The following is a 12,031-nucleotide window of genomic DNA, read 5'->3' on the forward strand; positions in this document are numbered from 1 at the left end:
TTGCATCATGTATATGTTTTTGTTTCTACAACATATACGTTTATGCATGCATATTGGTACTTGACAAGTATTGGATGTTCTTATTTTTTCATTGCTTTATTTTGTCATTTAGCAAATTTCGTTTGGGGATTGATACTTGATTCAGGAATAGGGGACATTGTGATCTATCTATCCCCAAAATCTCAACCCTCATGTATCCAACTTACCATGAACAGGTGCATTGAATATATTTTATGGGAAAAAAAACGCTATCTGGAGAGGATTTCTTCGTCTAAGGTGATTTGATGCTATGGTTGGATTCTTAGAATAATGAATGTTATCATTACCTCCCAACCCTATTTATGAAGGCCTGAAATATTCTTTCTCAGTCAAGATCCGGTTCCTCTCTAGCGCACTTGTGTGGATTATAGTAAATAGTAGATTGGCTGCCGAATTGGATCCGTTTTGGGTTCCATGATTAAAGCAACAAAGATGCATGCGTAAGCTTGGATACATGGGAGGCTAATTAATATGCCAGCTCTTTCAACTTTACTCTTTTCGTATTAAAATTAAGTTTATTAGATACCTAACTGGAAAAAGAAAGAGCGACGTTATGAGATAAAAGTCTAAATTTCAGGTCTATATGGGCCCACAAGTGTGTGGGTAAACCAGGTAGGGTGGATCATGGGTGGTTCTACTCCATCTTTTAGGTATTGTTTTTTTCTCTGTTTTTTTGGTAAGGCTAAGGTGATCTTTTAGGTATTGTAGGTTTTTTCCTTGCAGACATTTAGGATTGGGCATTTGGATCACCTTTATGTTTCACTTATATTTAGATGATGACATGTATCTTTTTTTGTTTTTGTAAATATCATTTCATACATTTTTAATAGTAGTAAGTAGAACATATGTCATCACCTAACCCTGTGCGAGTGATTCAAACTCTTTTAGTTTTACATGCATATGAGAAAGTGTATATGAAGCGCACATGTATGGGGTAGGTGATTCAAGCTCATCACTTGTGACCATAATAGTCAAGAGGTTTCACATATGGTTTTGCGATGACTTGTCCTTTTGCTTTCACAAATACCCTTTTATGCTGCCATTAAGAGTATTTAGAGAGGCGTGTGTAGAAGAAAAAGGACATGTGATGTCATGAAACCATACATAAAGAGTCGTTACACTCCACACGTACATGGAGTTGATCAGGACTTGTAAGGGACTAATAGGTATGGATGTTGCATTTTCAACAATAGAAATGTGAAATTTGAGATGCTTCAAAGTTGGCCAAGTTAATGTCAACTAATTATAAAGCTAACAAACATAATACCATGAGGGAAGATCATATTAGGCTTAAATTTTCAAAAAATTAAGGATGATACTGTGGTCAATATATTTGCAGAATTTAAACATAAAAAATCGGCCATGTGATAAATATTTGTATTCGTTTAGTTAAGCGGAAACTATCATCCGCCTTTGTGATATGATGGTATTGATGCCCATGGCCAAGAAATTCTTTCTTCACCATGGCTGAAAGATACTCTTATCTTTACCTCCTCATGTCAGGTCAAGTAAGAAAGTTAAAGTTAAACAGGTGCCCTAGTGACCTCAGGTTGAAAGATGAAAGCTAAACCTAAACATCTCCTTCGATGACAAACCATTGTGCAAACTACAAAGAGAGCCATGATATTGTGGCTGATCCCATAATAACTTGTAAGGGTTTCAATCAATTGCAATAGTAGTTGTCTTCATGCCCTCACTTACTCAATAATTCACAAATATTGTTAACGCAAATACTAAGAAACAAAATTTTTTTTTTAAAAATTAGAGCAAAATTGACATAAAAATTTAACGTGATTCACATACTAATGTGATGTGCTACGACCACGGAAAAAGCTGAAGATGATTCATTATGTGATGGAAAAAAATATAATGGAGATCATCCAAGAACACCCCAAAATCATAGCAAGAACTCTCCCCATAAAACCGTAACTTAAAAATCCCTAAATCTTTAACCCCCAAAAAAAAAAAATTCCCTAAAACTCACTTCTATGTCTTGCTTACACAACAGGACAATAAAACAGGCAAATACTCTTCCAAAATTTCTCCTACGAATCACCACCATATATGATCGCCACTAAATAACAGGATACACGTAACCAAGAAAAGAGTTCTCGATGAATCCCCACTCTTTATTTGTTGAAGATCCAAAATACCATTTAATGTTTCCTGATAATGACCATCAACCGTCAACACCATGGGTGAAGGAAAACTGATTCCCTTAACTAGGGTAAACTTAATTGTTAGGATCTATTTGTCCATCCAAGATGCCCCGAGGTTCACGAGGAGCTTACTTTATGGAAAAAGGAAAGGGCAGTGGTGGGCATCTAGGCTAGGCATGTGATTAGGCTGGGGGTGTCTTAATGTGTCAGCTTTGACAAAAATGAAAATATCTCCTCCCCACTTGAATTGAGGTGTGATGGAGATCGCTTTTTGGCTTTTGATTTTATGTTATAAATGGTCTCCCACTGAGCCCTCTTGCACTTTTGAAATCTGAACCTGGCAGCAAGGGCTATTGAATTGTCCACATCTGGGTTGGTCCGATTTGATCATGAAAACCCATTAATCAACCTTGAACCGGTGTGGGTATTCTTTTGCTCGATCCAAGTCCTAGTGAGATTTTGGCCATTGATGACCGACTCTTGCAGGTCTGTTGATTGGGTTATGATCTTAGTAACTGTGAAAATAAAATTTGGGAAAATAATAGTTTGCCCAAAATTCAGATCAGCTTAAGTAGTATTTGAAGGGAATCTCCAAGATGGCCAATGGATTCTTGCCCGAGTGGTTTATGGCATTACCTTGTGATATACATAAAGACAACTCACCTATGGTTGATTGACATGTGGCATAAGGTTCAATCAAAGTGGAAGATTGTAGTGAATACTGTTGACATCCATTGAAGCTTGAACTCTCCTCACATAACCGCTACTGTGACAGGAGATCGACCTTCCACAGGGAAATTTAGATTATTTCATCAGCATGATACCCATTTCTACCACCTCACATCTTATAAATATAAGGGCATTGTACAAGGTAACGAGATGTTTAATTGCATTATTACTCTCACCTAACTACTCATTCAGTTTCTACTAAAAAAAAAGACTACTCATTCAGTTCCCAACTCTTACTGTTATTGCTTGGATTATGGCTCTGACATTGAAAAGTCCATATCAGAGCCAATTTTGACCCTCTCTCTTGCTCAATTCTTAGCTTGTGGTGTACAGGTCTCATTACTTACGTGACAAATTCAAGTTCCGACGGGAACACCTCGCAAGAGTCATGTCCCGAACTCCTGGGGGTTCCAATCATGTTGCATACACCTTGATGACTTTAATCAGATAGTGATCTTTGTCGCTCTCTCCGCCCTTGAAGTTGTGGCCTTTGTGTCATGGTGTGCCTGCATTGTCCTTCTCTCTCACCCCACCTCCACCTACCCCTTCTAGTTGTAGCCCATGTGATATTGTTCTGCACTTTCTTTACTTGATCGAAAAAAGAAAAAAAAAGGGGGTGGGGGACATTTAATGAGATGCTCTAGATGTCCAATAGTTGTATTACTCAGAAAAAAGATGTCCAATGGTTGTCTCAACACTTTTTTTTTTGGCTTCCAAATTGGTTCAAGATGGTCCACGGATGATTAGGATGCTCAAAATGCTTGACAATTATAAGTTATTAAAATTTAAGGGCGTTGTTCTCTGTGCCACAGTGCAGCCTGCGCCTAGGCACATGGCGATGGGCGCAATGACCACTCTATCCCCTTGCATAGATTGCCCATGTGCCTGGGCATAGACTACGCTGCGGCACAGAGAACATTCTCCCTAAAAATTAATACTTCAAAATATTTTTAAATCACTAACCGGAAATATTTGTTGATAACAAAATTTGAATTGAAACCCAATATTGGGTAAAAAAATATATATCATGTTGAGAGTGGGATTTGAACCCACGCCCTTTCGGACCAGAACCTTAATCTGGCGCCTTAGACCAACTCGGCCATCTCAACATTTTGAATACTAATCTTACTAAACATTTTTATTTTAAAATTACTTGAAAAGTCTCTGGACTCTAGGGTGTTGTCTAAGTCTCAACCCCGGGTCCCAACTCCCGCCCCCACCCCACTTCCTCTTCGAGAATGGATCATCACGTACCAACCCCTCCTCTCTCCCGCGCCTCATTCGTGAATCTCCTACGCCCTTTTCTGCCCACCCTTTCTGTTGCCCCCACCTCCTACAACTCCCAACTCCCGCCCACCTCTTCTGGTCACAAAAAACCGTCACCCATCGTGTAGCTAACCGCCGGGGTGATGGGCTGTTGTTATGCCTTCCATTCGTTCGACTGCTAAAAACGCTTCCTTCCTTTGTCATCATCTCCTAATTCAAACCCAAACTTGTCGTTACTCAATAGCCACCACCCTCCAATCTCCACTGTATCTTCTCCCAGAATCTCCTTCACTCCAACAAGTCAAACAAGCCCATGCCCTCACTGTCACCGCCGGCCTCGCAGACGATGCCACCATGATGGGTCACCTCCTTGCCGCATTGGCTCTATCCCCATCTTCCACCTCCTCCTCTGATTATCCCCTCGCTGTCTTCCGACGCATCCACAATGCTAATATATTTGCAACCAACAATATGATTCGTTGTTTAGCAAAGGGCGAAACACCACATGATTCCGTTACTCTATATGTGGATATGTGTCGTAGCAGTCTACTCCCCAAGCCCAACAACTACACCTTTCCCTTCGTTCTCCAAGCTTGTAGTAAGGCTTTGGCAATCGTTGAAGGGTTTCAAATCCACGCCCACATCGTTAGGCTTGGATTTGCCCACGATGTCTACGTTCGAAACGCATTGATTCACTTCTATAGCGCTTGCCACAGGACAGAAAGTTCAAGATATATATTCGATGAGAACTCCCAATCACGCGATGTGGTCACGTGGAATAGCATTCTTGCTGCCTATGCCAGAGATGGGCAGATGGGTCTTGCCGAAAAACTGTTCGCAGAAATGCCTGAGAAAGATGTGATATCCTGGAGTACCATGATAATGGGTCATGTCCAAGGTGGGCATTTGGAGAGGGGCCTGGAATGCTTTAGAGAGATGAGAGAGAGGAAGTTAAGGCCCAACGAGGCTATATTGGTTACCATTCTCTCCGCATCAGCACAATTGGGTCTGCTTGAGCATGGCCGTTTGGTTCACTCAACCATTGAGTCCTTAAATTTCCCCATGAGTGTCTCCCTCAACACAGCTCTTATTGACATGTATGCAAAATGTGGCTGCATTGAGCGCTCCAAAGAAATCTTCGAGAAAATGGCCCACAAGGATGTTTGGTCATGGAACGTCATGATTTGTGGATTAGCGGCACACGGACTTGGGAAGGAAGCTCTTGCACTCTTCCGGTGGTTTACAAGTGAGGGATTCAGGCCAGTGAACATAACCTTCGTGGGTGTTTTGAATGCCTGCAGTCGAGCAGGGTTTGTGGATGAGGGTAGGCACTATTTCAAGTCAATGATAGAGGATTATGGCATTGAGCCGGAGATGGAGCACTACGGGTGCATGGTTGACCTGTTGGGACGTGCTGGGTTCATAGCTGAAGCCCTGGAATTGATTGAGAAGATAACTATTCAACCAGACCCGGTGCTTTGGGGAACACTGCTTGGGGCGTGTAAGATTCATGGTTTAGTAGAGTTGGGTGAAACCATTGGTAAGAAGCTAATTCAATTGGACCCTACCCATGATGGGCACTATGTGCTTCTTGCTAGTATCTATGCCAAAGCAAGGAAATGGGAAGACGTAAGCAGAGTACGCAGAATGATGGTTGATCGAGGTGCAAATAAAGTTGCAGGATGGAGCCTTATTGAAGCTCAGGGAAAGGTTCATCGGTTTATCGCAGGGGATAAGGAACATGAACGATCTCCAGAGATTTACCAGATGCTAGAAGTGATTACAAACCGGTTGTCAGAGTCTGGCTATTTGCCTGACATTTCACCGATCTTGCATGACATCCAGGAGGAGGAAAAGGAGAATGTGATCAAGGAGCACAGTGAGAGGCTGGCTATTGCTTTTGGTATGCTGGTTACTGAGATCGGTGATTGCATTAGAATTGTAAAGAATTTAAGGGTTTGTTGGGATTGTCATGAGGTGAGCAAGATGATATCAAAGGTGTTTGAGAGGGAGATAATTGTGAGGGATGGGAGTAGGTTTCACCATTTTAGGGAGGGTTATTGTTCTTGTCATGATTTTTGGTAATCAGTTGGGTTTCAGTCTGTATATTTCATTATGTTTTATCTATTTTATGACATAAAATGTTTGTCATTCAATTAGCTCTGACTTACAAATCCTTTGACTGATCTTCATTTGTTCAAAAACTTACTTCTGTTGGATTTGGGGGGAATCCATTCCAAATTTAACCATGTTGCCAGTACCATTCATGATTGTTCATTCGTATGCTAGGTGGATTAGATACTTTGATGGATGATGGATCAACCAAACACACACAGCTAAACTCAGCACAACTTGATCGGACTCGGTACCTGTTGAATAGGTTGGAGAGGAAGCCTTAGCAGCTGATACAGATGGTTCTCTCAGTTAAGGACCCCTGACTCTCCTTCGTGTATTGCTCTGTTCTCATCTTGAGAAGTATAAGATTCAAACTTTCCCTATTCTAAGATTCAATGGTCATTGGGGGCGGCTTTAAATTGTGATGGATCTTTTTAGTGTATGTATCTCTGTCGTCCAACCATGAGATTCAAGCCATTATGGAACGGTTGGAATTGGTTAGCTGATCTGCCATTGACCATCTCCGTGAGTCCAAGCAAGCTCCTTGGAAGAAGACATGGTAGATGGTTAAGAAGCAGCTGTCCCGAGTTAAAGCAGTTTCAGCTCAAGTTTGTCTTCAGTGAGGCTAATCAGCTCTAATGCCTAGTGGACCTCTTCTCTAAGCGTCAGGGCAGAATCAGTAGAACAATATTGACTTTTGACTCTTTGCCTACTCGTATGGAGAATTGGAGAGTCTGAGAGGATGGAATGTTACGGCTTACGGCTGAGATTTACATCATCACTCTTAGGAAGAAAGGGTCAAAGCACAACAGAAACTGCACTCATAGGTTGAGGTAGTGGTACGGATTGGGCGATCCGTATTGGTATCGCTAACCACCTATCCTAATACTTGATCGATTCCCCTAGCGGTGGAATCGTATGGACCAGAAGTAAAGCTGTCAAGAAACCCAATTTTTTATCGGTCAAAACTGTCTGAGCCGGGTTGACCCATATCGGTAGATGCGCTAAATCCATGATTGCTACTTGCTAGGGGTGTCAATCGATCGGTTCGGGTTGGTTTTGGTTTCGGTGTGGGAATGGTGAAATCGAAAACAAACCAGTAAGGAAAGTTCAATTTCGGTTTGATTTGGTTTCGGTTTTATATTGTTTCTTGTATTCGGTTTGTTATCGGGTCATATAAAACTATAAAAAAAAGTGAATTTTTAATGGGTTTTGAATTGTTTTCGATTTCTTATCGGTGAAGGTTGGTTTGGTTTTAGGTTCTTTCGGTTTTTTGTTTGGTTTAGTTTGGTTTGGATCGTAATCTCCCAAACCAAAAGCAAACCAATAAGATTCGACTCAGGCCGGGTTATTTTGGTTTAAGTTCAGGGCAGTTTATCTGGTTCAGTCCCAACTTTGACACCCCTAATATTGACTGCACGCTAGAACAGGGATTAGTAGATCAGAATCGGCATAGCTCGATCCCAATTCCTGCCATTTCGAAGCAGGTGACCTACAAAGGTTTTCTAAGGTTCATGCAAAATGTGCCCAAGGTTGTTTCAAAGCGACAATCCATATAGGGCAAGGGTGTTAATCGGTTGGTTTGGTCTGGTTTTGATTGGGTTGAATCAATTTCAATCAATTACTAAGCCAACTTGAGACCAAATTGTTAAGGAGGTTTTTTATTTTTATTTTTTGTTATCGTCTTGTAATTGGACTACTATCGAATTCAGTTCGGTATGGTTTCGGGTTTACATGTATTCATACCCTTGTTTTCTTGGGTTACTATCGGTCGGATATTGACCAATTTTTTAATCTCGATATGTTGATTGGTCTAGTTTCTACCGTTTCCATCAAACCCCAATCAGAAACCAAATCGATAACGGCCTGGTTCGGTCTGTGATAAACCAATTGGTTTCAGCCAGTCCAACAATTCGAGCTTCAGTCAGGACTCAGGACTCAGGAAAAAATCTGGCTGATTCCCAATCGATTTCGGCAGTTCCGTAACGAAATCGGGTCAGAATCCGCTTGCCGATTTCGGAGTATTCCATTCCCGAATCAAATGCAACAACTTTCCTCCCCTTTTTCTTTAACAGGAAATACTGTATAGTAACTATGCGTACTTTCAACCGCCAGATGGGAATCAGATGGTACTGATGCATTTTGTATATTTACAAAAGGTAACCCTAGATACCCATCCAACGCCTATTTATCTCCCCAGTACATGAAGTTGAGATGTACACTCCAACGCGAAGGAGTCCAAGAAAGAAAGGAAGGAAGGAAGAAGAAGAAACCCAGAAAACATCTTCGCTACAATCCAAAATCACACCCGCGGGGAACTTCTTCCTTTAACCACCCGACGCCCAACAGGATTACGTGTTCAACTCGCTAACCACTTGGTAGGTCTCTCGCCGTATAAAATTGAGATGAAAAAATCAATAAAATCTACAGAAAGAGGAGAATCTTTATCCTCCTTCTCTTCTTGCATCTTCGATTGAAATCAGAAAAAATCAGAAATCTCTTTCCAGATTGAAGGAGCGAGAGATTAGAGAAGATGAGTCCGATCGTGGCGTCTCAGCTTGCAACAGGGCTCGGCGTGTTAGCAGGTGCGGTATTGGTGAAATCGGTGTTGGAGAAGCCGATGGCTAGTCAGTGGCCCAGGTGTTCGAGTTGCAACGGTACCGGACGAGTTACCTGCATGTGTACCCGCTGGTCGGACGGTGACGTTGGCTGCCGGACTTGTTCTGGTTCGGGTCGCATGGGCTGTAGTAGCTGCGGCGGGACCGGCACCGGCAGACCTATCCCGGGACAACTCTCCGTACGTCGTTCCAATGGTCCCTCATAACTCTTTCAGTTTAATTGGGTTTCCTGTTATAGTCTTTGCTCGTATGTATATTTCCTTCATACCTTCTCAAATCAAATTTCTTAAATCTAAATTGGTTAGCTTGTATTGATGGGTAGGGTTCCTAAGACTTCAGATAGTTATGGGAGATGTGAAAATATTGGAACCAGCTAGTTGGGTTGTAACTCCACAAGATTCCAATACTTTAGAATGATTGGGCTTTTTAAGCCTATACTCTTTCTGTCTTTCTGTTAATGAAGAAATTGGTTTATTAAGTTCTCTCCTGTGGAGTATTCTTTTCACTATATTTTAATGGAATTTCCGAATTTGTTTGGATGGTTGAGCATTTATGGTTATAATTCTTGATTAAGAATTTCAGAATCCTAAACTCTATTCTGTGAATGAATCAAACACAACCTTAACCTGAAGCCCCTTTTCTGGCTTTAATGTATGATTTTGTGCAAATTATTACGGGAGGGGTGAAGTTCTTGGCAGTCTGAGCTAAATGGAGCTGAGCCTATTTTGTTGGGGATATCAGAATCTTAGATTAAAATATTGTTTTGATAACTCAAAAGGCTGAAGAAGAGGAACAACAGAGAAAGAAACACAGTTAGTTATAGGCCTAAGCAGACTCCAGAGTAGCACGATTAAAGGCCTAAAGGCCAAGGGTAAACGAGTTCCAATGGCTCTAGTAATTTGGGCAACTGTACTGTTCCTGCAATAAGTATAATTTGAGGCCTTGTATACTCAAAACTCAAACGATACGGTGTGCTAATTACAGGAAGTTAGATTGTATATAATCTCCACCATATTATACCATGAATCCGGAAGTTAGATTGTATATAATCTCCACCATATTATACCATGAATCTTGGATTCAGGATCGACTCAATTCCATCCCTCTGTTTATGTGATTGCATTCGCACTCCCATGCATGGTTTTAAGTATCGGTATTGTGTCGATGCATTGTTCAATGCATATTGGTATCACCGGAGCCTGATACTGGCCTGATACAGCCCGATTCCTACTGATATCAATACGGACACCAGTACATATATCTATAACATTGATCCCAAGTGACTCTTATATGTCAATGATTGTGAGATGGGTAAGTTTTCCTTCACCCACGTGAAGGGTTTACCCACGAATCTAAGGGAATCGTTAATTCCCATATATGTTGATTGTCCAAAATATCTTTTATTGTCGTGACACCCATCCAAGAGCAATGATGGCCACTGTGGTTTAAGAAAAACTCCGTCCTTTAAGACGAGAAAGAAATGGCTGGTCGGGCATAAATATTGGAACCTCTACTACACAGGGGTTAGTAGGGTTTTAAAATATTGAATTTGGTCCAGCTGTCCAGAATTGGCATGTAGATCCCTAAACCTACTAGAATTGGATTGAAATCGATCAGAATCGACCAATCCATCTAATTCTTGAAACCTCGAGGGTTAGGGTCCACTATCACGCGATCAATTATTATCCTGTATTGAGCCACACAATAAAGTTATGATCCTGTATCAAAGAATATTTTCTAACCATTGAATGAACAGAGAACCCTGCCCCTTTTCTTTAATGGAGATTTTTTTGTTGATACCTTTTAAGGTGTCAAATAACTTGTAATTTTATCTTTTTGATCTTTTAGTGTAACATATTTTTCCCCAAAGAAGGTAAATCATGTCATTTCACATTTGTACTTGGAAAAATGTGTAAGATAATGAGAGCTTTTGATAGTCATACAGAATAAATCATTTTCAAATTATTTTGAAAACCTTATTTAACCCCTGATGATTTAAAGTGACTTTTGGGAATATGATGATTTAAAGTGTCTTTTGGGAATAAAACAAGAGAGACACCAACAGAAAGTTTCAAGTTCTAAATACACCTATAGAGGTGTCATTTAGACAGTCCCTTTGTTTAAATTTTAGGCCATATCTTAGTCATATAGCCAGTAACCTTGTGTTCTGTTTGCAAATTACAAGCAACACTTTAGCTGAAAACAGTGAATATCTTATCTCCATATGCATATTCCTCCTAGTGGAAAGTCTGATGCAGGAGAGCATCCACCATGGGTATGGTGAGGGACCATTGCAAGTTGTCAAAGAGCAGGTCATATTCGGCACCAGATCTTCCATTCTTCTTGTTTGTTTTGTGCTCTGAGGCTCTTTGTAGCTATTTTCATTTTTCAGTATTAATGGGTTGAATTGACAGTACTAAGATCATTTTGAATTAAGCTACAAGGTGATGCTACTAGCTAGTTATTTTCACATAACAGTGGTAATAATGTTCAGTTCCTGTAACTTTGTTTAACTGACTATCAATGCACTCTCTAACTCCGGTTTATATCAAATGAACATGGTTTGGAAGATGTAGTATTATCTTTTCCTTTTTGCAGTCTGGTGTCTCAGAAGTGATATATGTTGTGGAGAAGAGGTTAATATCTCAGACATTGCATATACTGCTTCTCACATCCGTGGTCAGTGTTAAAGTAAGCCTTACTAATTCCTTTCTTCTCATTTCTGATCAGGAAGCATCAGCCACAGATGACCCAGATTTTGCTTTAGTTTGAGGAGCAGTAGAAGTAAATTTTTCTTACTACATATTCACTTTGCAATTTCTAACCTCCTAAGAAAATTTCCCTTTTCTAACCGTAGCTCAGGAAGCATCAGCACAGATAACCTATTAGATCCCACAGCAATTGGAGGAGCCTATAGCATGTGTTTTTTTATTCAACCCTGATAGTTGTTTGTTGCTAAGTATTTCCTGCTTCACAGAAACTCATTGCCCTCCACAAAATTACTCAATTGTTTTCACATCTTTGACATGAAATTGGCTGTTGTAATTCTTGATGCATATATCGACCTTATCCTTAAGACTTAGGAATCTGGTTTAGTGGTAGTTT

General features: G+C 40.5%; 2 protein-coding genes and 1 non-coding gene across 3 annotated transcripts; 2 read left to right on the forward strand and 1 right to left on the reverse strand.

The window, feature by feature from the left end:
• Positions 1-3,955: 3,955 nt before the first annotated feature.
• Positions 3,956-4,036, reverse strand: TRNAL-AAG. The gene has a single exon. It is a non-coding gene; the product is annotated as a tRNA-Leu (tRNA).
• Positions 4,037-4,331: 295 nt separating this feature from the next.
• LOC122655524 (pentatricopeptide repeat-containing protein At3g62890-like) lies at positions 4,332-6,683 on the forward strand. Its single transcript, XM_043849714.1, has one exon. The coding sequence runs from the start codon at positions 4,350-4,352 to the stop codon at positions 6,276-6,278; it is 1,929 nt and encodes a 642-aa protein (XP_043705649.1). The 5' UTR covers positions 4,332-4,349; the 3' UTR covers positions 6,279-6,683.
• Positions 6,684-8,810: 2,127 nt separating this feature from the next.
• LOC122655528 lies at positions 8,811-9,232 on the forward strand. Its single transcript, XM_043849719.1, has one exon. It carries the CDS (start codon positions 8,842-8,844, stop codon positions 9,130-9,132), a length of 291 nt encoding a protein of 96 aa, XP_043705654.1. The 5' UTR covers positions 8,811-8,841; the 3' UTR covers positions 9,133-9,232.
• Positions 9,233-12,031: the final 2,799 nt, after the last annotated feature.

This window comes from Telopea speciosissima, chromosome 3 (genome assembly GCF_018873765.1).
Source record: "Telopea speciosissima isolate NSW1024214 ecotype Mountain lineage chromosome 3, Tspe_v1, whole genome shotgun sequence".
In the NCBI taxonomy this organism is placed as follows: domain Eukaryota; kingdom Viridiplantae; phylum Streptophyta; class Magnoliopsida; order Proteales; family Proteaceae; genus Telopea; species Telopea speciosissima.